The sequence below is a fragment of the Anguilla rostrata genome, chromosome 11 (genome assembly GCF_018555375.3).
Source record: "Anguilla rostrata isolate EN2019 chromosome 11, ASM1855537v3, whole genome shotgun sequence".
Lineage (NCBI taxonomy): Eukaryota > Metazoa > Chordata > Actinopteri > Anguilliformes > Anguillidae > Anguilla > Anguilla rostrata.
In genome coordinates this window covers 8283954-8309528 of record NC_057943.1, presented here as the reverse complement: position 1 = coordinate 8309528, position 25575 = coordinate 8283954, and the positions used below count along the sequence as shown (strand labels likewise).

At 52.6% G+C, this 25575-nt stretch overlaps 1 protein-coding gene across 9 annotated transcripts in view; it reads left to right on the top strand.

Moving 5' to 3' along the window:
- Positions 1-25575, top strand: part of mib2 (MIB E3 ubiquitin protein ligase 2) — a 70093-nt gene that overhangs the window by 18898 nt on the left and 25620 nt on the right. For 7 of the 9 annotated variants that reach the window (XM_064300860.1, XM_064300861.1, XM_064300856.1 and 4 more), the window contains exons 2-3: positions 2460-2813; positions 6443-6614. In XM_064300860.1, coding sequence (XP_064156930.1) covers positions 2591-2813; positions 6443-6614 — 395 coding nt within the window. In that variant the 5' untranslated portion in view covers positions 2460-2590. Of the gene's footprint in view, positions 1-2459; positions 2814-6442; positions 6615-24726; positions 25074-25575 lie in introns of those variants that run through there. The other 2 variants (XM_064300862.1, XM_064300863.1) reach the window with 2 other exon arrangements.

Here is a 25575-nt window from a genome sequence, read left to right as displayed (position 1 = left end):
TTTATTCTCTTAATGACATCACTGTCCCGAAAGGCGGGTGCCTGTGATGAGATCAGCCAGCTGTCAGCTGGGGGAGGGGGGCGTGATGGAATAGAATTAAAATTGCAGGTTATTTCTTTGCAGCAGCAGAGTGCCGGGTTCGAGTCCTGGCCGGGGCCTTCCTGTGTGGAGTTTGCATGTTGTCTCCTTGAGTGCGTGGGTTTCCTTCCGCGGTCCAAAGACATACAGGCTAGGGTAATTGGGGGGTGTGTTAACAGGGCGTTAATGTAAAAGAACATGCTTGCACAGTCAGCCCTGCCCTGTACCCCATGCTCAGTCGACCCTACCCTACCCCATCCAAAAAGTGGAACTGTAAGTTGTGATCCAAAGACTGTGGGATGCCATTAAACCTCACATGAAGTCCTTGCATTTCAAATAACATTTTGGAAGTATTTTTTGAACATATGTCATCTGGTAAAGGGTTTGCCAGGTAGAAATTGCAGCCACAGAAAATGAACAGTAGGGTTCAAAATGAGATGGCCGCCTGGGGCACTGTTTGCCTTGGATTTGGCTTTGATACAGCAGAAAACAAAAGTATAATTATTGGCAGAATTATGTGCTTCCCACTTTGATAGCTGGTGCACCCACACCATTTCTTGGTGTGCAGTCTGGATCCTGTGGATAAGACCTACATTTACTTTTCTGGAGATGTGAAGAATCCCTGAAAAACAGTTTCACCAGCACAGAGGTTGAGGCACTATTGGTGGACTCATCTTAATTAATCCACGTGACCTGCTTATTCAGACAAACCTGCTGCAGTCCTGCCTGCAGATTGAGACTCTGTGGGGGTGACCAGTTCCCCGAAAGGTGCGAGATTTTGGGGAGTGAAGCGATGTTTACAGCGGGTAGCTGGCCCGGGTGATGCAAGCGAAGGCGGGGCGGGGTGTAGCAGCGGGTACCCCTCTGTGTTTCGGAAACGAAGGTGTGAAACGACCCATGAAAAGAGGGAACGATTATAGAGGGCCCTCCACCCCCTGAGTCAGACCTATTAAACGCTTAACTGCGAGCTTCACGCTTGGGAGCAGTTAATTTTTACACGTGTCCTCAATTAAGAGAGGAAGACTTGGCTGGCCATTCAGAAAGCAGGTACACTGAAACGCGAACGTGTGCTCATTCGTGTGTGCCAATTTCGAACAGTTTTAACTTGTTCTAACCCGGGCAAGTTAGACGGACAGAAGAAGTAACTGCACTGACGTTGGTGCCCTGGGAAAGTGTAGCCAAAGGCGGCAATAGACTCATGACATTAGTGTTAAAAATGCATGTCAAGCACAGCATTATGCAACGTCTTGCAACAGTTCTTCATATTGATGTCCACTGAGAGAGTGTGAACTTCTGCACTCATTGCAGTGCATCATGAGGTAATGGTGCTTTGACCAATGAATGGCCTTCTACTTTTCCAGAAGTCAGGTTTTCATCATTTTCAGAACGAAAGTTCCAGTAAAATCTGCCCTTGCATAACGACTGCAAGCATATCTGGAGGAATATACATTGATATACTGGATTCTCAGATGACTATCGGGTGATGGCTTCCATGTCAGTACATAAATTACTGGTAGACCCTTTCAGGTGAGATAACGTTAGATAGCTTAGTGATGCTTGCCAGGCGTGTGGTTAGAGGCCGTTGCTCACTAAAGTAGCAGTTATCTGGCATGCCCCTCCAGCCTAAAGCGAGGGACATCAGCGCGCCTCTGCGCACCGCTCCTTAGGAACATCGCGCAGGCGCTCTCATTTTTTGGGATTGCCTGCTGATGTGAGGCCGAGCTGTGGTGGCTCTTCAGCCTGGGGTTCGATTCGTCGCTCCTCCGCGTTTCGAGAAGCTCCCCCCGGGGGCCTTTTCAAAATGGCGTGAGAATGTGAGAAACAGGAAGTTCCCATGCTGCTTTGAGCTGTAATGATTTTGGTGTTTGGGGTTAGTGACTGAAACATCAGTGCTAGGAGTAGCGATTTGACTGAATGTTTGGTCGTTTATTTGTGTTCTTATTGTTTCTGCATTGAATCGTTTACCAAGACCTGCAGTACAAGCGCAGATCATAGTGTTCAAGACCAAAGACCAGACTTGGCACATCGCTGGATACTGTATTTTAGTCCAGGCATTTTTTTTTGATCCAGGGACCCAAACCCAGGCTCAAAGGCTTCCCGGGGACCCCCTTCATCGAGGAAAAAGTGTTTGCCTATATTTAAGAAAAGTTTTATAAAGGCTCTAGCCTGGGAAGGGGGGGGGGTGGGTTATAACTGTGCATGTGCCAGCTGAACAGGGACCCCCTACAGTACTTTTGGGGAACCCCCAGCGGTCTGCGGGCCCCCCTGTCGGGAGCCTAAGATTTGGAGTACTGCAGCCTGTCCAGCCCCAATGGGCTGAACGGCCTGTTCTCGCCATGCTAACTTTCCCGCGTTCCTTTTTTTGTTTTTTGATCTGGCAGTCGCCCCAGAGCCGTCTCCGGAGAGCTTCCTCCCTCCCTTCCTCCCCCCAGCCGGCCCCCGGCCCCGCCCAGCCCCCGCGTCGAGGTCCCGGAAGCGCGTCGAGCCGGGGAGGCCCCCGCCCCGCGGCGGGATGGAGGTGGGCATGCGCGTGGTGCGCGGCCTGGACTGGAAGTGGGGCGGCCAGGACGACGGGGAGGGCCACGTGGGCACGGTGGTGGAGATCGGGCGCCAGGGGAGCACCACCACGCCCGACAAGACCGTGGTGGTGCAGTGGGACAACGGCACCCGCACCAACTACCGCACGGGCTACCAGGGCGCCTTCGACCTGCTGCTGTACGACAACGCCCAGATCGGTGAGTCCCGGGGTCCTCGGCTGACCCCCCGCCCCGTCCCCTCCCCACCCCACCCCTCAGAGGGGGCCTGCGATGAGGGGACGAGCCCTGCTCATTACAGGCTCTGCTTAATTCGGGCACTGCTCGTTATGGGCACACGTCGTTTTTACTGACCCGTTTAATTTACTCGTGCTCTCCTTCAGTCGTTTACTGTCTTAATGAGACCCTTCCTCTCGTTTAGCCCATTAGCTGTTAAATTAAACTAAGTTTTATACATACAAAGTAAAAGTGGCTTGTTTTTAAAAATGTATTATTATTAATTTTTTTTTTAAAGAAGGGCTGTGGTAAAGGCAAGATCCTTTTCAAATGACAGTCATTCTCAAAGTGCTTGCAGCTCAAAGGTTCTGCTGTTAAAAAATGCTTAGAATGCGTGGGAGCGCACGCAAGGTGTGTTGCGGTTTTGCTGAATGAAGCCTGAACCTGTAACTCTAAGAGCTTTGTTATTTTAAAGATTACCTCGAGCCAGTGTGTTTAGAGTACGTACTGATCTCCTGCATTCTGTTGTTATACACTTAAATCTCATGTTTACATGTACAGATGTGTTTCATATAGTGAACACCATCCTGATAAGAGGGGTTTTGCTACCTTTAGACTTTTCTCTTCTGATTTCTGATTTCTCTCCCAAAGACAGTCAGACGCACACACACACTCGCACGCACACACAGATTGATCTCTGCGTTTGTGTTTATCTAATCAGCTCTTCCTCGAGTTGCCAGGGAATCTTGTTGATTTTCAATCGAGATTCTAATTAGAAGTTCATTCGTAGATTAAATGCGCATTAACAGTATTTTAAAAGTTTAACAGTCGCACAAGAACTTGCTTTTTAAGCTGTTTGTAATATCGCTTAATTTCCAGCCTGCTCTCCTTATAATGAAGCGCGTGTGTATCTGTGGGGTCGTGGAGCTGATGGCGTTGGTTGGCAAGCAAGGCGGAGGGGTGCAGCGGATGGGTGCAGTGGGGTGGTCCGGTGGTGGGTTGCGGAGGTGGGGTGTGGAGGAGGGGTGCGGCAGAGGGGTACGTGGGAGGGGTGCGGTGGTGAGGTGTGGCGGTGGGGTGCGGTGGAGGCGTTCTCTCCTCGTTACCGGAGCAGACTGGCACCGCGTGTCCCGACGTCCACGCCCGCTGCCCAAATCGACCGATTAACACGCCGCACGCCGTGACAGCTGCCCCCACCTGCCGAGCCAGCGCTCGCTCGCACCTGCCGCGGGGGCGGGTGGGGGGAGGGAGCGAGGCATGCTGGGATTGACAAGAGGGGTACAGGAGGGCACCCGCGGCAGATGGAGACCCTTAAAAGCCTCGTATCCCAAAAGAAGTTTAAATGATTTGGCAACAGCGGGAGGACAACACAATCTGGACTGAATTAATGCCCCGCACACCGCCGCAGCGCTTGTTAGCCGCGGTCGTGCTCCGCACTGCGATGGTGTTCCCAAACCTGTGCGTGTCAAACTGGACGTTCTGTCTTCTTTAGGAGGGCGGTCTGGGCAACGCTGCAGAAATCCGCTCAGATGTGCTCTCTTTTTTTTCTCTTAACCAGACAAACGTGATTTACTGCCGCAGCGAAGGCTTCTCGCGGGCTGAACTGTTTGCGTTGTTTGAGCGATCCATTAGTCGCTCGCCCGCTGAATGATTTGTTTGCATAAAAAGCCTTGCGTGACGAGGCGCACGCCCTCCTCCCAGTTCCTGCTTTGTGTAATTTAGATCCATTATTTATGAGCGTTTGCTGAGGCACGCGTTTTTTTTTTGTTTTTTTGTGTGAATGTCATCAAACCGCAGGTGGAACGTTCTGCAGTGATTATCCGCCAAAAAAAGGCTCCGGTTAACCCTTTCACGGGTGACCTTGAGTGACCTTTTAAGTCGAAGGTGACTGCTCACGAGCGGGCAGCGGGCAGCGGGCAACGGCGGTAACGTTTCGCGGACACGTCCGTGTTTGTGATGCGCGTTTAATCCGGGGAGTTTTAAGTCCCGCGTTTAATGGGATGGGCCTTTGCTTCGCTCCGCTCCGCAGAGGTCTCAGCTTATGAGGTCATCGCGGTCCTTAATTAGCCACCGCGGGGCGTTGAGCGGGCTTTGGGTTCGCTGCGGGACTTCTGAGAGATCTGCTTTCTGCGAGATCTGCTGAGCGACAGACGCCCCGTCGGAAACGAAGCAGGACGTGAGAACGGCCTGGGACAGGCTTTCGTGGAGGGGAGGATGAGCTTATCAAGGCTCTTTTTGTCGTTGTTGGTTGTTGTTGTTTTATAAAATGGCTCCCTTATGTGGCTCCCTGTCTTTGGGATGTGCGGTGTTCTTCTTCTTCGTTTCTCTCACTTCCCCTCGGGTCCCGCCTTGTTTCCTGTCCTGGTTTTGCCGTAACAGGGGTGCTGGGATTTTGGGGCGGGGTGGCTGAAAATGGTATATTGCAAATTCATATACTGTACATATTTCATAATTAACCGGATTGCACTTCTGTTTAATGGAGCGTGCGAGTAAATGAGTGTGGAGAGAAAGAATGATGTTAGAAGGAGAGAGAGAGAAAGATAGAGATGTTGGACGGAGAGGGCGAGAGAAAGAGAGAAGTTGGCAGGGAGAGGCGAAGAGAGAAACTCCGAAGGTCACTGAGTAACTGCATCATTGTGGTGCGAATTGTCTGACTTTCCCCCAGTAAGAGCTCGGGGAAATGAAACGCTCTCCCTGTACGTGCATTTAAGCTGTGGTGGGCGCGGCCTGTCCAGGATGCCAGATCCCCTGTAAGGAAGCCTCCTGTTGTGGCTCTGGCCCGTTCCTGTCAGTAAAACTCACATGGCCCAAAAGTCCCCTTATTATTCATGGGAGTCCGTTGGATTACGTTCACTTGAGCAAAAACAGAAAGACCACAAATAAATGACCACACAAAATGTTGTTAAGAAGACAGTGAATGCACCTTTTGAGCCGACAAACTCCAAAGACCGCTGCCCAGCAAGTGCTATTATTGTTTTTACGTAAATGAATGAATAAAGTTAAAAAAAATGGGTTTTTGGATTAAGGGGTCGGGGCTTGTGTTCCATTAATTAATTTAGGAGCGAGTGCCAGCCAAGATGACTGAGCCATTTTGCTGAGCTTTTGCTTTTTAACAGAGGCAGTGCTTAAAGTGCTCAGAGCCGGAAGCAATGTTTGTTATTTGTTGTTTGCGTTGGACTCTTTGTTCCAAGTTCAAATTCTCTTCACCAAGGATTAAAATTTTTTATTTAAATGTATAAGCCTTTGCTTGTTACGAGAGAGTGGAGTGCAGTATTTTTCCCCCCAGAATCAGTTGGTAATGTTGTGAAAGACCAAGTTCAAATTCTATTCACTAAAGATGTAAAATTATTTAAATTTATAACTCTTTACTTGTTATGAGAGGGCAGTGTACAGTATCCCCCCCCCCCTCCGCAGAATTAGTCAGTAATGATGTGAAAGACCAAGTTCAAATTCTGTCCACCCAGGATGTTATAAACCTTTACCTATGTGTGAGAGCAGAGCAGTGTTCTGCCCCAGACTGAGTTGATGATGATGATGATGATGATGATGTGCAGTGCCGTCCGGTTGTGAGTTCCTTCTGCTCTGTAACGCCGTCCCTTCGCTCTCTGACCCAGGGGTCCGCCACTCCAACATCATCTGCGACAGCTGCGACAAGCACGGCATCATGGGAATGCGGTGGAAGTGCAAGGTGTGCTTCGACTACGACCTGTGCACCCAGTGCTACATGAACAACAAGCACGACCTCGGCCACGCCTTCGAGCGCTACGAGACAGCGCACTCCCAACCGTGAGTACACCTGGCCCCGCCCCCGTCATGACATCATGGTTTGTAGCACTTTACAGCTGCTCCCTTCTTCTGTCCGACATAGGGGCAACATAGCTCAGGAGGTAAGAGCGGTTGTCTGGCAGTCGGAGGGTTGCCGGTTCGATCCCCACTCTGGGCGTGTCCCTGAGCAAGACACCTAACCCCTAACTGCTCTGGTGAATGAGAGGCATCAATTGTAAAGCGCTTTGGATAAAAGCGCTATCTAAATGCAGTCCATTTACCATTACCATTCTGTTCTGATTGGTCCTTCTGCATCACTTTGCCCCTCCCCCCTTCCTTCCCTCTCACCCACTGGCACTGTGTGACTGACAGGCCGTGCTGGCCTATTGCATCCATTGTCTGGCTGTGCTGTCCAGGAGATTCAGCACTCAAACATGCGCAGAACAGAGGACTTCTCGTTAAGCAGCTATTCTTTCGCTCCTCTGTACAACACCCACAGCAAAACACTTTGTGTCTCTGTGTGTGTGTGTGCGCTTCTGTGTGTGTGTGGGTGGGTCTGTGTGAGTGAGCGTGAGCGTTTGTGTGCATGTGGTAAGCGAAGAGACAAAAGTTAACAATGGCTGTTTGCATAGCTGTCAAGTTCTGAAGCTCACTTTCTTAACAAGGTTCGTTAAGAGGGAACTCATCCAACTGTACATTACAAGACACGGCCCTGCTATTAGCAAAATGATAAACTACAAAATAATGTCTCCCCCCCTCTCTCTCTGGCACTGTAGTGAACTGGCAGTATAGGGAGTGGCTCTGAACCTTGTGTCTTGTTCCATGCAGATAAGTGGAGAGGCACAATGTGAGTAGATCATCTTTAGTAAATGATGCTCTCTGTTAGGAATCCTATTTTGGAGCTGATTCACAGACCCTGTACCCCTCCATCTAAACAGTCCAGAGGTTGGGCTCTGTCATGTGACCATAGCCAAGTGTCACTGGAGCCTGGTGGTTAGTTTGCGAAGGAAGCGTGAGTCCTTATTACTCCTGCAGTGGCTGGTGGATATCTGAGCTGTCCCTAGAATTTTTGGGGGCCCCTCCAGAATATTTGCACCTTCTGATTCTCCTGCTTGGGATCCAGTGCTACTGCTGCTGGGGCCCTGGGCGAGAAGGCGGGGCCCTGGGCGAGAAGGCGGGTCCCAGCCCAAGAAGGCAGGGCTCTGGGCGAGGAGGCGGGACCCTAGGCTCAGTGCATAATCTGCCTAGTGGGAGGGAGGGCTCTGGGTGCCGCCATACTGTGGCCGTCAGTATCAGACTTATGAGCCGTATGAACAGCCTTACAAATGACTTTGCAGTGCATGGCAGAAGTCACCGGGGCCCTGGTGCTGATTGGTGCGCGGGTGCTAGCTGCCCGTTCATGGGCTCATGAAGTCTCCGCTCTCCCATGGCTGGTCTCGCTACATAAAGCACCAGGCATTCCCCTCCGTGCCCGCTTCCTCAAATCTGCCGTCCCCCCCGCTGGGTGTTTCCCTGCCTGCGTTTCCTCGGAGAGAGAGCAGGCCGGTGTGGAAGCGTCTCTCTCTCTCTCTCTCTCTCGCTCTGTCTCTCTCTCTCTCTCTCCCTCTCTCTCTCTCTCTCTCCCTCTCCCCCTCCCTCCTCCCTGCTCTCCTCCCTGGATATTGATCACTTTTCTTATTGTGGGAGACGGGTGCTCCTCGGCTCAGCGCAGTCCTTCATTAAACTGGAGAGAGCGCGGAGGAACGCACAGTCCTCATCAGACCCCCCCCTCCGCACCCCCCGCACCCCCAACCCTCCCCCCCCCCACGGCGAGATGGATGCATCTCCCATTTTTAGACAGCTTGGTGATGTGGGGCCATTATAATGGCTCCCCCCCCAACCTTGTAATTATAAATAATTCATATCCCAATTACACATACACACACACACACACACAGGGCCTGGGCCTGCTGCTGAGGGAACGGCAAGTTTTTCCGCAACAGGAATAAAAAACCCGTCGGCACAGCAGAGGGTTCTGGGAGCACCGGAGGCTGGACCAGCCCTGAGCGGGGAGGTCAGCGTTAATGACCGGAAAGCCCCGACCTGAGCCTCCAGTCTCCCAACGCTGACATAACTGTGTCATTATACAGTAACGGGAGTGGGCGGAGGGGTAGTCTAAGCCAGGCCTGCCCAGCCCTGCTCCTGGAGATCTACCGCCCTGTAAGGTTTTTCTCTTCAACCCTGATTTGGCACACCACCGATTATACTAAATGGTAAATGGACTGCATTTATATAGCGCTTTTATCCAAAGCGCTTTACAATTGATGCCTCTCATTCGCCAGAGCAGTTAGGGGTTAAGGTGTCTTGCTCAAGGACACTTCGACACGCCCAGGGTGGGGTTTGAACCGGCAACCCTTCGACTGCCAGACAGACGTACTAGTCAGCGGCTCGGTGAGATGTCTGGCTGTTGGATGAGGTGTGCTTTGTTCGGGCGTGGAGCGGCAACCACACAGGAACAGGGTTGGGCGGCAAACACTGGGGTAACGATTACGGGAACTGGGGTTGCAGCGCCGACACAATGGGTTCGATTCCTGGGCGGGGACGAGGCCGTTGCGCCCTTGAGCGAAGCACCGAAGCTGAACCGCTGCAGTAAATATGCAGCTGTTTAAACAGACTCTGTGTGGAATGTAGGGTGTGCTGGTCTCCCTGGATAAGGCCATCTGCTAGGCACTTAAATGCAATGCAATGCAGTGAGTGAATACAGACTGTAAATGTTGGGCCTGTGTGCCTCCAGCAGTGAACCTGGCTTGTTTTTCATTTCTGGACCCTCCGCTGCAGTTAGCAGTAGCCTTTTATGGAGCCAAACCCCCCATTTTCGGTAAGAAGGTAATGGGTTAAACTCAATATCTGGAGAAAGGGCCTCCTCTTACAAAATGGCTCCCGCTCTGTTCCTCCATATCGGGACGCTGTGGCCAAACCCGCTCCCAGCAACCAGAGCCAGCCGGTCCCTGCCTGCCCCGGAGCTGCCGCTGTAATCGGATGACGTTTCGTTGAGAACACCGGCTCTGGCCGCTCGTGATTGTATTGATTTGTCTTCTCCAATATTGTCGTTCCCGCTCTGAGTGAAGGCAGGCAGGGGGGGAGCGGGGCTGCTGGGTTTTGGCTGTTTGTCCAGGGATGAGGAGCAAAAGCCAAAAACCGCGCTTACATAAGCCAACCCCATCGGCCAAACACCACCCCACCGGGCCGGTCACATGTCCTGTTCGCCTCTCCTTGACGTCCGTCTGTCGGAGTGTGTTTGCTTTGCCCGATAGGCGGGCTCCACTGCGATTCGCCTGTCACTGGTACGGCACCCTATTGGCTGAGTCATGGAGGGAAAGATAGAAACAAACAAAAAAAAACAACAAAAAAAAAAAAAACTCTCTTCATCACTTTGCTCCGGGGCGCTGTTCTTGCAGGTCCGATTGAGCCACAGGAAACGGACCCCCTGTCAGAGGAGGTGCATCGTTACAGCCGGTTCGGGGGGGGGGGGGGGGGGGGCGTCGTGTCTTCAGAAACGGCTTTAACAACCGGACCCCGCCGGGGTTCTTTATCTCCCCAAACTGATGGCTGTGGGGGCGAGCTTCATCTCGGGGCGTTAGTGCCAACCCAGCAGAATGAACGCGTTCCCCAAACAAGAGCCGTTTTTAATAAATGATGTGTGTGTGTGTGTGTGTGCGTGTGTGTGTGTGTGTGTGTGTGTGTGTGTGTGTGTGTGTGTGTGTGTGTGTGCGTGTGTGTGTGTGTGTGTGTGTGTATGTGTGTGTGTGTGTGCGTGTGTGTGTGTGTGTGTGCGCGTGTGTCACCCTCTGCGTTTGTGCCTGGCTAATGATCTGTAAATTCCGCTTCACTTTTCCAGTTGTGTACTTGGCCTCCCTCTCTCCGTGCCTCGCCGCAGTGCTCATCCTCGCTTCTTCTTCAAAGCAAGTAGCGGAACTCTGTGTGTTTCCATGGATTCTAAACTAGGTCAGCATTTTGGATACGTTTTTTTAATTTGTTATTTATTTTCCCCTCCCCATTACAACTTGCAGTCAAACAGTTCCCCCCTCCCTCACTCTCCAGTACCCCCCCCGCCTGCCCACCACCTTTACCGCCGGATTTCAGCCTGGGAGGACAGGCAGGCGATTCCCGTTTACGGTGCGACGCAAAATCGGCCATGTTGGTTCACCTGTGCATGTGAAAAGAGACAAATGAGGACGAAGGATAGAATCACCCTAACCCCTCCCGCCCAGTCGGGCAGCCCCACCGCTGCGTGCGGCGTTTGGACAAATTCCTCCGTAATGCGGAATGTCGCCCGGGCCCCTCTGACGTCCTTCGAGGAGGACGACGTTTGGGGAAGCGAGCTAACGTTGTTGGGTCTGTGCTCTGTTGTCTGAGCCTGATCTGATCGAGCTCTCATTCAGTTTTTCTGAGCGCACGTGAGGCACATGCTACCCAAAGAAACGCCCGTGGCTCGGTTATGGAGAAGACGTACCCATGCCTCGGCCAATCAAATAGGGCTTCTATTCCGGGAGTCTGATTATTCCAGCTTTATAATGGAAGACTAATTAGTGCAATCAGATTAGAGATTCAAAAACAAAAACAACACACTCCAACTGGGGCGATTAGTGACTTTATCTCTTCCATGAAAGAGTGGATAGGATTTATTTTTTGGCATCAGCTGTGCGTTTAAATTGGGCTCGCTGTTCCAGGAGACTTTTAGACTTACGAGACGTTCAGGTGCGGGGAACGGGTGTGGGGTGATCATCCGAGGTCACACACAGAAAGGGTCTCGTTCAGATTACGAGATCAGATTATTGTTCCTGATTTAATTTCCAGTTTATTTCTGTCTTCAGTTGGTTTACCAGGCGCTGTCTTCATCTGGAGCAGCGTTCAGGGCCATCTGTGCAGAGTGCATTAAACACACACACACACACACACACACACACACACACACACTCATCGCAGGAGGAACGAGGGAGCAGGAACACTGGCACCGAACCGTCAGCCGCGAAGCTGAAAAGCACACCGCTGAAACATAAGCATCTGGTAGCGATCGAACTCAAATAAACAAGAGCAGAAGCACCACGCTGCATCTCCGGCGTAGTAACACGCACAGCGCCTGCTGTCTGAGTCCTGAGATACGCTCCAGTTTTAAAATTACGAAATGTAAGGTAAACCCTGAAAAGACATAATAATAATAATAATAATAATAATAATAATAATAAATGTATTTTATATAGTGCTTTTCACAATCTCAAAGACGAGAGTTTTTGGTGAATCCCGGTAAATGAATCCTTTGGGTAATGGTGCCACCTCTCTGACAGTTGGGATGCCCACCCGTCTGTGAGTGCTGTACTCTCTGAGGGGGTGGGTGGGCGAGGGGGGGGCGGGGGGGCGGGAGGACGGTTGATGAAGCGCTGGAGCGCGGGAGCGGATCGATAGCCACACGCCCGCTCAGTGATGTGTGATGCTGGAGCCCTTTTATGTGGACACGGCCTGGCGGATGTGACCTCCCCCCCCACACCGAAGGAGTGCTTCATGCAGAATACTTATACACTCAGGAGTGCAGCTCTCCTGGTCATCCCCCCCCCCACCCAGGGGTATTGCTGTTGATTGCAGGCCGGGGGGGTTTGGGGGGGTGGGGGGGTGATTTGAAGGTCAGGTGCAGAGAGCTGAGGCTTCCTGTTTTCCTCACCGCTCCCGCCTTGTGTTTTACCCAGAGGGGTAAGTGCTGCTCCTCCTCTCGGTGGAACGGTGTGTCGATCACGGGTGTTATTTTGTGAGTGTTTTGTGTCAGTGTGGGAGAGGGGGGGGGGCAGCACACAACGGTGTGCACTTTACTCTCAATCTCTTTTCGGACCTCTTGGCAGTGACCCTCGCCTGCGAAAAAGAGAGGAAGCGGAGGAGTGAAAACGACAGGAAAGACAGGATTAATAGACAGGAAGAGACCGAACAAAGGCCTCGTCCTTGGGCGTGCGAGCGGCCCCCGGCCCCGCCTGATAGGTCCCCTCTCTCTGACTGAATATTTCCTTTATCGAAAGCGACGTGTGCGGAGCAGAAGAGCCGCGCCCCTTTCTGGCCGCTCACTGATATGATTAAGCGAGTGAATCCCGAGGCTGGGGAGGGGGGGGGGGAGGGTTTTTAGTGTCGCACCGCGCAGTATGCCGTCGCGCGCTTCATCCAGCAGCGGTTGGTTATCCGTGTAGCGCCTTCGCGGCTGACCGTACCGCGCGGGATCGAGTCCTCCGCTGGTGAGATTTGTTTTCCTTTTTTGGGAAAGAGGAGGATTGCATGCAACCCCGAGATCTGAACTGCTAAAGGCTGGGCTGTCCCACTCCAGTCCTGCAGGGCCGCAGTGTCCGCTGGGTTTCTGGTGCGTTTCAGCACGAGTGATTTAATTTAAGTCATCGATTGGCTGAACCACATCTTGTTGTCAAGGCTGTATTTAGCTACTGATTGAATTGAAAAGGAAACCACAAATGCCTGCTCACTGTAGCCCTCCTGGACTGGAGTTTGACCCCCCCCTGGGCTAAACAGAGACGTCCTGATGCCCGGGTTCAGCATTGAGCTGTCTGACCATGGAGGGGTATAGGGTGGCCTCGTGCGAGCAGGCCCCTGAGAAGACCTGGCTTACCTGCAAGGGAGTTACCTGCACTAGTTCTGGAACCACATTGATGGCCACTGCGAGGGTACACCGATCTACAGTAATCTTAAGGAGCACGTCCGAAGCTCTGGCTGTGCTGTCACAGTGCACCATTACCAGCACACAGAGAGAGAGAGAGAGAGAGAGAGAAACCACGGCGGCCATTACGTTACATTAGTGCCACACAGGAAGTAGCCGCTCTGAAGATGGGAAGATGGATGGATTCCATTTGCTTGCGTGCCCCTCTTTATTTCCCCATCGCTAATGCACAGAGCGTAATGAATTAAAGAATTGAGTTTGTGCTATGTGTGGTGTGTGTGTGTGGTGTGTGTGTGTGGTGTGTGTGTGTGTGTGTGTGGTGTGTGTGTGTGTGCGTGTGTGTGTGCGCGCGCACTTTGCCGTGCGTGTGTGGAAAGGAAAGAGGAAATGTCCGGTCTTGACACTGTTAGTCGCAGGGCTCAGTCCCTTCTTTTCAGTATTAAGTGTGGCTCTCAAGGACAGTGATTCATAAGTATAGATTGGAAAAATAGTATGTGCGTGAGAGAGAGAGAGAGAGAGGTTGGGGGGGGGTAGAGCGGGTTTATAACAGATCAGCAGTAGATCTGTTCTTCCACGCCAGAAAAGACTCCCAACAAGAGCGATAAATTATCAGATCCTGTGATCAGGCTCGTGAATCACAGCAGTGAATTTCTCCCCACGCGAAAACCTCGAGGTCTCTGAGCTCCTTTTGTTCTTTCTGGTACCTGCATGGGGGGGTGCGATGACGGGGTGGGGGGTGGGGGTGGGGCGGTTTGAGCGGGCCGCGCATTCATTATTACATTTAGCAGCGCTTTACCCAAGCGTCGTCAAAGTGCGTGCGATTCTACCGGACAGGCGGGCCCATTTGAATTAAGGCGGGGCGGACTCCGCCGTCCCGCCGCGCACGAGGGCGCTGCAGTGCCCCTCAGCGGAACCGCTGCGCCCGGAGGCGGATCTCTCGAGCGCGGCGTCGCAGGGATCTGACGAGGCGTTGGTCACGTCGACCGGCCCCCGTCCTCGCGGTCTCGCGTGCGCGCATGCTGCAGCTGTTCCTCCAATCCCAGTTGCCCTTTCCCAGCTGAAAAATGCTGTTCACTGTGTGAGGACTGCAGCCATTTTGTGCCCTCATGGGCCGCTGTTCAATAAACGCTTACCCATAAGCCTCACTGCCTCACGGTGCCTGGAGTCCAGGAGTTGGTTCGATGCCTGTTTTTCCTGTCTTGTCACAACACAAGCCCCTCCCCCCCTCCTCCTCATTGGACCCTGGGGTCAGGTGAACTTGCTCCAGGTCACGACTCGGGTCAGGGTAATGGGGTGAACAGATGCGGAAGTGAAAAGTGTGCTAGGGTTTATCTGAACACGTCAGAGTCAGCCCACTGCGGCTCTGCTGGCCTTTCTGATCCCTGTCATCTCACGCCCGTGAAAAACAGGCCATGTGACTCTTTGAGTGTGACTCATATTCCGTAGCTGAGCTACTGCGCTGGCGAAATCATCTTCAGATTCAAACGATTTTCCGCTTTTGATTACGGTGTCCTGTTTCACGACCGTAACGCGATGCCGGTGGCTATCCCCCGTCCCAGCATCTAAAGGTGTGTCCTTCACGTGGTCACGTGACCCCCCCGCCCCCCCAGGAAGGGAAGCCGCTGTGTCCTTAAATCAACCCAATCGATCGCCGTCAATTTCGCCCGGCTCTCCGCCCCCATCTGTCGCAGGGTGACAGGGGCGTTCGATATGGGGGCGATGCGTATCTCTTTACAGGACCTGGGGCTGGGGAGAACGTTTCGCCAGGAGGGGAGACCCTAATCTGCACTGGCTTCTCCGCTCGGCTCAGTCCACCTACTTTGTGCCACGTTCGTTTTTTTGCCATCTATTTTAGCCTCTTTATTTCCTTAGCATTTCGCTGCTTCCACAGAAAAATCAGCCATTGACACCAATTAAGTCTTTGGCCTCTTGCTTGTCCGATGCACTACAGATAATGATGCAGATCCAAGCGACAGTTTAGTGCAAAAATCGAAATAACGCGCTGTATTATTGGAAATGAGCGGGATTATGTCATCGCCTCTGTCCAAGTCCATCTCCTTCCCTTTCAGATAGTTAATGTTCATGGTGTTCAAACATACCTTTTGTGTGCTAGTCCTGTTTAACTGACCAGTCCAGAAGTTACACAGAGATAGCCTTCTTTAGTACTCTAGTTACATTAGTGCTCTTTCCTGCAGTACACTCAGTGGTCGTAGTAAGATGAGTGCATTTTGTTCCTCGTTGGTTCCATAATGTGAATGCAGTATTACATCTAAACTCTAGTAGGACTGTTTATTAATAATCGGCAAAAGCAAATGCCGCTATATCGCTGAGCTATCTCATGTAGCGACATTTGTTTTTATTTATAATACTAATTGTAGGTTTGTTTGGCTATCGTCTCACATACTGATTATAAATGGCCTCCTGTGCCTTCCTGGTGATACCGCACAAGTTCCTGAGTCACTCTGGGTAAGAGCGCCTGCTACGTGAATACAATGATGATTTGATATATGAATGAGGTAATATGGAAATTTGTTTGGCATGAGAATAGTCGCAGGAATATGATCCTTCTGCCCTTGAATCAGTCCGGCCTTTGGAGATCGCCCGTGCGTAGCGTTCGGTGGGGAAAACACTAGCATGGTCTCCATAGTTACTGGTCCACAGCCTAAAACAAACACTAGCTCTTGCAGCATATGAGGAGCTGAAAACCCCTCCCCCCCAAATTTGGTATCTGTTAGAATTTCCCCCAGTTTCAGTATCTGTGGGAAATAACGCTCCAAAGCTGCCCAACCCTCTGATCTGCTGCACAGATCTGCTGATCTGCTCGTGAATGAGCCTCGCTTATCGTAAATACAACTTCTCTATTCAGACTCTCTTGTTCCATAGAGAAAAAGAATTTGAGCCTTTTGTGATGAAAATGCATCCCCATCAGTTATCGGTTCTGCTGATTGTTTTAACAAAAAATGGGTCTGTGCACTGAATTCGGTCCGAGCTGCTGAATGACTGCTACGCGTGTTCTCACAAGACCTGCGCGCTTCGCTGGCCAGACCTGAGCTGTGAAAATGGCCTCCTGACCGGCTGCCGCCTGGTTAGCTTCAGTCGTGACGCTAAGGACGTTAGCATTAGCGGTGCGCCGCAGCGACCCAGAAACGGCAGTTGGAGCGCCGCCGTCTGTCGCGTTCTCCTGCCGCTTTCCTGGCGTGCGTCCCCGTCTGCGGGGGCCAGAATGGGGCCAGAGCGGGGGCCAGATCCTACTGACGGACGGCAGACGGCGGACGGTGCGCGAGTGGCGTTCCAAACGCCCGGCGTCGCCATCGTTGTCGTCTCTCGCACGTGATAGCGTGGGGTGGGGTGGGGGGATGGGTAACATATGGATACTGATGTACGGGGGGCTGTGGGTGATGTGCCGTGCAGCATACGGGCGTGCATATGCTTAAGAGGGAGCAGGAAAAACAACAACAACAGCAACAGCCACTACAACAACAACAACAACTTCCCCCGGTCAGCTAATCGGCTTGGGGGCAGGTACTGACGCCCCGGTGCCGGGGATTTGGGTAATCCTCATCGCGTGTCTGCGACAGCCCCCCCAGAGTGTCCCTACCCCGCCTTACACCCCCCCTCGCCCCCCCATGGGGGTCGTGCCCTGTGTGTGCATCTTTCAGGCTCTGGGCTCACCTCTAATGTCTAGGAGCACAGGTGGCTGTCGTCACTTATCCCCCTTTTCTGTCTGTCTTTCTCTTTCTCTCCTTCTCTCTCTCTCTCTCTCCCTCTGTCTCTGTGTCTCTCTCTCACTCCCACCCAGGAAATGCCTGGTTTGTTGGTCTTTTTTTTTTTACTTAATGGCGCTGTGATGTATTTTCCATTCCCCCGCTTCCGCGGTGGCTGTTGTTTGGTTTGCTTGTGTCATTTATTTGTGTGAATGGCATGGGCGTCCTTATCTGGAACATTTTTAGCCGTTTCCCTAAGACCCGCTGTTGTTCAGGGTCAGCGCGATGTTGAGTGTTCACAGGAAGTGGTACAGTTTTGTGTCCGTTTCCACACACGTTTGTTTCACCAAGAGCCTTCAGACTGGCAAAAAACTGGCTCATGTTCCACATTCAGTTCTGCTTTGTCTTTCTGGAAATGGGAACATCGGGGGCCGTTCAGGGTGGGGATTTGATTGGCTGGTTTTGATGGAGAGAGGGCACTCTCATGTTTACTGCAGGGCGGGGTCCATGTCAGTGGTCGTGGCGGTCCGGCGGAAGACGAGAGCAGCTTCTGGCTTTGCGTCTAGGGGGGTGAATAGGGTGGGTCCTTTGGCTGGATTTCATTGGGTTGGTGGGAGAGGGTGGGCGGGGCCGGGGCGAGGGGGAGGGGGGCTAATCTGCTTTACTGTGTGGTCGTGTCAGCTGCCTCTTCTCTGTCTGTTTCGCCAGTGTGTCTACATCAGGGCCCTCTGCACGATAAAATGTCCTGTGCTAATTCAACTCTGACGGTGTTAATATAACTATAGCAGTGTTAATTCAACTCTAACACTGTTAATTCAACCCTGAACAGATAACATTTGGCCCCACTCTGGAATGTGGGACCAAATGTGATCTATTAGGTGTTACATTACTGGACATTTTTTCGTCGGTCTCTCAGCATCCTCAGAGATACGCCCGTGTGCCTCTCTGAGCTTCCCAGAGCGGGCGTGAGGTGCGTCTGTGCTGAATTCGGGTGGAGAAGGGTGCCGTGGAGCAGCTTCGGGGGGCAGAAACGGGGTGCATTATCATATGGGGAGCAGCCTTGCCATTGGCTCCCGGCAGACTCCTTTCATCTTCCTCCAGTTGGGGAAATTTCCTTTCCAGCGGGCATCCATAATGAGCGCATTATTACATGCGCAGTGTGAGAGGCCCGGGCTCTGATGCGCTCTGCTGACGTCTCTTTGGGTGCAGTTTTCAGTACAAGAGTTCATCTGGCCGATATGTCCTTTGTGTACTTCAAACAATGGCTGAGAGGATGGAAATAAATCTTTCTGTGTGCCTGCGTGTGTGTGTGTGTGTGTGTGTGTGTGTGTGTGTGTGGGTACATTAATGTGTGCCTGCGCGTGTGCGCGCGCTTGTGTTAGTGTGTGTGTGTGTGCGTGACGTGCGTGCGCGCATCCGTGTGTGTGTGTGTGTGCGTGACGTGCGTGACGTGCGTGCGCGCGTCCGTGTGTATGTATGTGTGTGTTTGTGTGTGTGTGTGTGTGTGTGTGCGCGCGCTTGCGTTTGTGTACGTTTGTTTCTGGCTGGGACTGGTACCGGGCCCTGGGGACGCTGTTGGCTGGGGGGCATTTCTCCTGCCGGGTCGGCTGCTCTCCGGGCTGTCGGGGGAGATGTGCGCACCCCCTCAGGCGTCCCGGGGGGGGGGGGGGGGGGGAGAGACAGCCGCTGCCCCGCCCCTGCGCACACCCTCATTTGCAGTGGAAATTGGGCAAGGCCCCTGAGGGCTTTTATCCCTCTGAGCGCCCTCCTCCCGTGATGGGATTCTGCTGCAGTGGCCTGCTCTCGTTCATCAGCCACGCGAGGGGGGTGGGGGGGGGGGGGGGTGGGGGGGGGGTGGGGGTGGGGGGGGTGGGGGGGGGAGGCTGTGGCTCATGTACAGGCTCAGTCTGGATCTCGGTCTCTTTTCCGATGAGGAATGTGGTCTTTGAAAGAATGTTTAGGAGTATGCAGAGCGGTTAAGACATTCATATATCACACACACAAGTGCACTCACACACACATACATATATTTCACATTATCGTATGAAAGATAATATGTACAGTAACAGTAATAAGTCATCTCAATAAATAAGTCATCTCAATAAACATTTAAATAATTTTTTTTTTTTTTTGGGGTCCTGGTCTCTGTCTTGATTTGGAGTTTGCTATGGAGAGCACTTTTTTTGTTCGTTTTTAAAGGTTTTAGTCCAATGGGAAGCTGCTGTTTAATTTATCAGCACTGTAAAGGGGTTTTCTGACAGTCACACTTATACCAGGGTCATCCAATCAGCAGTCCTCATGTGTACTCTGACTCTGCTGATTGAGCTGGCCCGCAGGCCTCGCGCCTGCAGTTTCTGCTTTGCGTCCGTAAGCCCTGCAGGACGTAGCAGCGATGCTAACACGCGGCGCGCTCAGCCCTCAGCACAAACAGCAGTAGCGCCGCGTGCTCTTGACCTGCCCATACAGGGCAGCAGCCGTTTCCCCTCTCACCCATTACATTACATTACATTACAGGCATTTAGCAGACGCTCTTATCCAGAGCGACTTACACAACTTTTACACAGCATTTTACATTGTATCCATTTATACAGCTGGATATATACTGAAGCAATGCAGGTTAAGTACCTTGCTCAAGGGTACAACGGCAGTGTCCTTACCCGGGAATCGAACCTGCAACCTTTCGGTTACAAGCCCAGTTCCTTACCCACTGTGCTACACTCCGTCCCACCCCCCGACGTAACACCCGCTGCGTGAGTCTGAGCGAGCGCCGAGTCCAGAGTTGAGTGAAAACAGCCACGCCTCGCTTATTAACGTTCGGGAAACGAGTGCCCGCTCGCGTAAAAAAATTATAATTTATACGCGGCCTTCATTGTTTTAACCGTGTCCGGAACATAACACCGAAAATGTTTTCGCGAACCCTCAGGTTTTGTTAGTCCGCAGTAGCGGAGGTCGTAACTCATTCCCGGTGTTTCTGCAAGCGACAGAAGAACTCCAGGCTGATTAGGAGCAGTGAAAGGGGGATTGTGTTGGGGAGTGGGAGGCGTGTTTGTGCTGCCCTGGGAAACAGCAGCTGAGGACCCTGGATGTTTTCTCAGGCACTGAGTCCTCGGAGGGGAGTGGAAATGACTCCGCTATCGGCTGTCTGCTTCACAATGGCCCGAGCCCTTATCTCGATCTGAGAGGCTGCCACAGACACCGCCGTCCACAGACACCGCCGTCACCCACAGACACCCCGTTTTGGCCGATTCGGTCACTGTTCCTCCCCCGCCCCCCCCCGCCCCGCCGCGACCCAGAGCTGTAGTCTATGACGTCTGATCGCACGGAGACCGCGGGCGGCCCCGGCTGGTTTTACGGCCCAAGGCCGACGTTCTTCCGGAACGAAAGCAGGGAGTCCTCCATCGCGCTCCTCCATCGCGCTCCTCCATCGCGCTCCTCCATCGCGCTCCTCCATCGCGCTCCTCCATCGCGCTCCTCCATCGCGCTCCTCCATCGCGCTCCTCCATCGCGCTCCTCCATCGCGCTCCTCCATCGCGCTCCTCCATCGCGCTCCTCCATCGCGCTCCTGCTTCCCGCCGGTGTGTTTGTGAGCGATAGGCTACAATGGGGTCTGCCTTTTCACACAGCGTGTGAGTGTGTTTTTGACTCATTCGCCGCTGTCACTCATTTTTCCCAGCCTCGCCCCCTCTCAACAGCAGACCCCAGCGCTGGTAGCTGGCAGCAGGGCCTAGGCACCACAGAAGAAGAGACTGGGAAAACCACGTGGGACCCGGCCCCAAGGAACCGAAGGTTCACATCCTGTGGAAAAAAACGGCCATTTTGATGTGTCCCTTGTTTTCCGAAGGGATGTTTTATTCAGTGAACTCCGTCTTAAATGTTAATGGAGGAATGTTTTACTTACACCTGTCGTAGGGCTGGCCCTGAACACTGCCCCCAAGGGCTGTCCTCCAGCTGGGACGCCGGTGTACTAACACTCTGGTTGGAATGTTCTGAATGTTCAGGGAACTGAAAGTATGACAGTGATGATGCGTGCAGATGCGTCATGCACATCTCATCACTATTTATGGGATTCGCACCGTGTGGAGGAAAAATATGGTTGGTATGCAGCCGGCTCCATTACTGTGGGGCTGAGGCTGATTGATTAATTCATTGAATGCCGGTAGAGTGAATCAGCAAGGAAACTGGTTTGTCCCCGACAGGCCCAACCCGAAACTGAAACCTGCTCGGGAAGTGTAGCCCGGGCTGGTGTTTTTTTCCTGAATTTTAAAGGACGAAGCTGGTGCGCGATGCGCTAGGCTAGCCCCCAGCCGCGGCTGTCGCACGGCTGTGTGTGTGTGTGTGTGTGTGTGCACGCTGGCTGCAGTAATCTCCTGTTTGAACAGTGAAGGAGAAAAAGGCCACATCGATTGCTCACGGTGTGCACCCCCCCGGCCCTGGACTTTGTCTGGTTGGTTTTGCAAGGCTCCCTGTTGTGGAGCTGGTTCCACTGGGGGGGGACAAGGGGGGGGGGGCAGGGACAAGGCTCACATCCTCTCTGGTTCAAACCAGTCATGCCAATCTGCTTTATTCTCATCCTGTTCTTTTTTTTTTTTTTTACCATTGGAGTCAGTTCCTCTTTTTTTCCATTTTTGATTGATCGTTTTTTTTTTTTAGGTCGATTGAAACTTGTGTTCCAGTTCCTCCCCCCACCCTTCCCCCTTCTCAGTGAGTTGTCTTCGCTGCATGAAACTGTAGAAGTAGACTGGAATGTTTGGATGTACACAGCTCTTGGATATTTCCCTTGTGGTCTCATTGCTGTTTGGAAGCCTGGCGTTCAGTGTTGCGTTGAGGGAGCTTGGGGGAGGAGGAGGAGGAGGAGGAGGAGGGAGAGAGTATGTACACTTATTTATTTATATTTCTTTTTATTTCTCGCACTGTCGTACTGATTGCCAGTTGGATCCGGCTTCAGTCTGCAGCCCAGCAGCTGAATCCAAAAAAAATGCCGTGTTTTCCATCACTGCGAAATGAGGATCTTCCAAGTGCAGCGATGAACTAACTTTTGTGATTTATAGGAGGAGACCAGAAGGAGGGCTCTGTTCTCTTTTTACTGTGCCCATATTATTGAGCGGTGAAGTCAGGGCAGTGAGTCGGTCCAAAATGTGCCCCCTTGCAGTTCTAGCCGATGAGTATGCTATGGAAAGCGCTAATCCTCACGTTGAGTTGAAGATAATTAAAAAACAAATAACAAGAGGTCTCCGTGGAAACATTTGCATTCGGACCAGCGCAATTCGGTAGTACGGCAGATTCGCGTGGAGGCGCGCAGCACCGATATTTGTAGAACGGGGGAATGATTTCAGTTAACGTGAATGCTTTCCGCGAAACGAAAAAAAAACAAAAAAAAGGCCAGGATTGATATTGTGCACATTTTTATTTTATTGCATCACGTTTAACTATCTGCAGATGACGGGCTCCGGGAGCTTTGGCTGCGTCCGCCCCGCGGTCGGGCAGGAAGACAAGGCCTCGTTTCGCACGTGACCCGCGACCGATTAGTTTGTTTGGCGGGGTAAACAAACGCGATCGCGATGGAAAATGCGTTCCAGATTTTTCTTTGTCTTGTCAATTCCACCACTGTAGCAGTGGGCCCAAGGGTGTAGATTAAACCTCTGTGCTCGGTGTTCACGTTTACCCTACCTGCCCCCGAACCAGGGGAGGTCAAACGTTCCTTTCTGTCTTTGAGAATGCGCTCGAGTAAGACTGGAAACTCACATTACCCGCTTCGCATTGTTGGCTAAGTGGCTTTGTGTGCCACTGCTTTCTAGGCCTTTCCAACAGTTGGAAGGCATTTCAAATACCGAGAGGATTAGCGTGCCTTTTCTGGAAGTTGTGTGATCTGCATTACGGTACTCTTGTGATATCCTGTGTATTAAGTTACATTGCTGGCATACGCTCTGGATAAGAGAACCTTACCACACCTTCACAGTGTTACATTTTTACGTGGTATTCGTTTATGCGGCTGGATATATGTACTAAAGCAGGGCTGTGCAGTCTTATCCTGAAAGGGCCAGTGTGGGTGCGGGTTCTTGTCTTAACACTACGACACCTGGTTCAGCTGATGAACTAATTAACCTTGGTCTTCGATCGAGACCTTGATAAGTAAAATCAGGTGTCTCGGTGCCAGGCTGAAACGAAAACCTGCACACCCACACTGGCCCTTTTCGGGTAAGACCGGACACCCCTGTGCTGAAGCACTTCGGGTTAGGCGCAATCGTAGCGGTAATCGACCCTGCGGCCATTTTGTTCCAGCCCAGTTTCAGATGATGCAGAGACAGTTGTGCAGCTCTGCCATTATCACGTCTGTCTTTCACACCAGAGAGGAACGCTGCTCTAGTGCGAAGATGTGGTGAGGCCCTTACCCAGAAGCCTTTGCGGGTCTGTAAAGGTCAACTGTGAGCTGCTTGTGCTGATGCAGGCTCCACTACGAGCACCGTTGTTGCTGGGCTGAACGCAGCTCATTTAATTTTTGTTGAGCCAAACGTGGGAATGATTTCATTACCCTTCGGTGCTGTTCAGGCGCGCTGGCCCCTTTAACGCCCGAGCACGGTTTCTATTGGCCGTGATTGCATTCTCGTTCCCTCCGATTGGCCGGTTCCCTGCAGGTTGGGTTTCCTCCCCCCGCCAGGACCCACATGTGCTCAGGTCAGCAGCTTGATTTTATTAAAGTGCTTCTTAAATGCGTCGGCGCTGATAAGGTGGATCTCTCGTGGGTGGTGTCCGAAACTGCTCTCATTTATTAGGCACTTTGCTAGACGCTGGGATATTGCCTTACTGTGTCGTACGGCATTGGCTGCTCCCAGAGAAGCAGGCGGTTCTAATTTCTTCTCAGTTCAGCTGCATTTTGGTCCGTTTCCTTCCGTCATTTGCTTTAGACATTGCCGCTCCAGGTCCGTGTGTCAGTGGAATGTTCCGGTTTATTTCACTACATTATTCCCCTTACCCTGGTGATCATGTGACCTGTCTGTGACCTGTCTGCCCCTTCCGGAATCGTATAACGCCTTTCGTTTCCGGCGCGGGACCTCAGAGTTACGCGTGGCGTTACGTCCGTCTCCAGATGACATGGTGAATATGGGTCACCGTCCGCCCTTGCCGAGTTCAGGACCTTTCATCTCGGTGTAAATATACGCGCTCCTCAGAACCCCCCGAAGGTTAGGCTTCCATAAATACCCCTGTATCCTCGAGCGGCCCGACTGTTGAGGAAGATTAAAGGTGAAGAGTCGCCCGTCCCGCGGACACCTGTCGCGTCTGGGCGGTCACGCGGGGTTCCGAGCGGGGCGCGCGGTCGCTGGAGAGGGGGGCGGGGGGGGGCGGGGCGGGGGGGGGCCAGGTCGCGGAGCGCTCGACTCCGGCCAGATCCTGATTTTCTCAAAGGTGTCCTGGCAACGGGAGGCTCAAGCGGCCTTGTGGCGGGGGATTAGGTAACCCCCCCCCCCGCGCACCCCGCCCCGCCCTTGTCCATACATCCACGCAGCTCGGCACTCTGGGAGCCAGGGCAGACGGCCCAGCCGGGGGATTTGGAGCTATTCTGCCCTAAGCCTCTCACAGGCAAACAGTGCTGTCGCGTGGATCGCCTGCTTCAGTCCGCACAGGAGGAGCGCGAGAGAGCGCGGGACACGAGAGAGAGCGGGACACGAGAGAACGCGGGACAGGAGAGAGCGCGGGACAGGAGAGAGAGCGGGGGACACGAGAGCGCGCGGGACACGAGAGCGAGCGGGACACGAGAGAGCGCGGGACACGGGGATGCGTTTATCCGCGCTGGCGCTTTACGGGCCGTCCTCAGAACCGAAATGCCCGAGGCGCCGTTAAGGCCGTTGAATTAAATAAAAAAAAATTAAAAAAACGAGGTCACGGTGATCGCAGACCGCCGCAGTCGGCCCTGAGGAAGATTTACCGCGAGGAAGCTCGCCATCGTCCGCCCGGGCCGCCCCACTCTGTTGAGCAGCCGCGGGGTCAGGCGCTGAGCCGCCCCGATGGTGGGATGTAGGCCGAACACTGACCTCGTCCAGGAAGTATGGGAATAGGCAGTTCCTTTGCACCCAGATCAGACCAAATCTTTACCATCAGGTACGTTTTTATAAATTTATTTTATTTTATTTTTTATAACTAATTGGTGTTGTTACTGTTACTTTCCCCCGTGACTTTTTCCAGATTTTTCTGGTCTAATCCACGGGTGAACCACAAGTGGCTCTGTTATTGCCAGCACCTTCCAGAGCGGTTCATGAGAGTAATTTGGGGGCTCAGAAGCTGTGGGGTTGCTGGCAGTCTTTGACAGAGCCTTTAAGGGAGGATGGAGACGTGGACTCCGTGTGTTTTGGGTTTTAGCTGTCGCTGCCGTTCGGTCCCAGACTGCGGGGCGCAGTTGGAGCCTGTGTCTGAGGTCAGATGGAAAGCCTGCGTATTTCACAGGGGCGAGGCTCAGCGCAGTGCTGGCCGTCCCGCGCTGACGGGGTCAGAGACAGGACTGTAACTGCGGCTCGCGTTTCAGATATTTTCAGATGTTTTGCACCTTACAGCTGGAACAATCTGCAGAAGAATTTTAAACTGGACAAATTCATTTCAATTCTGG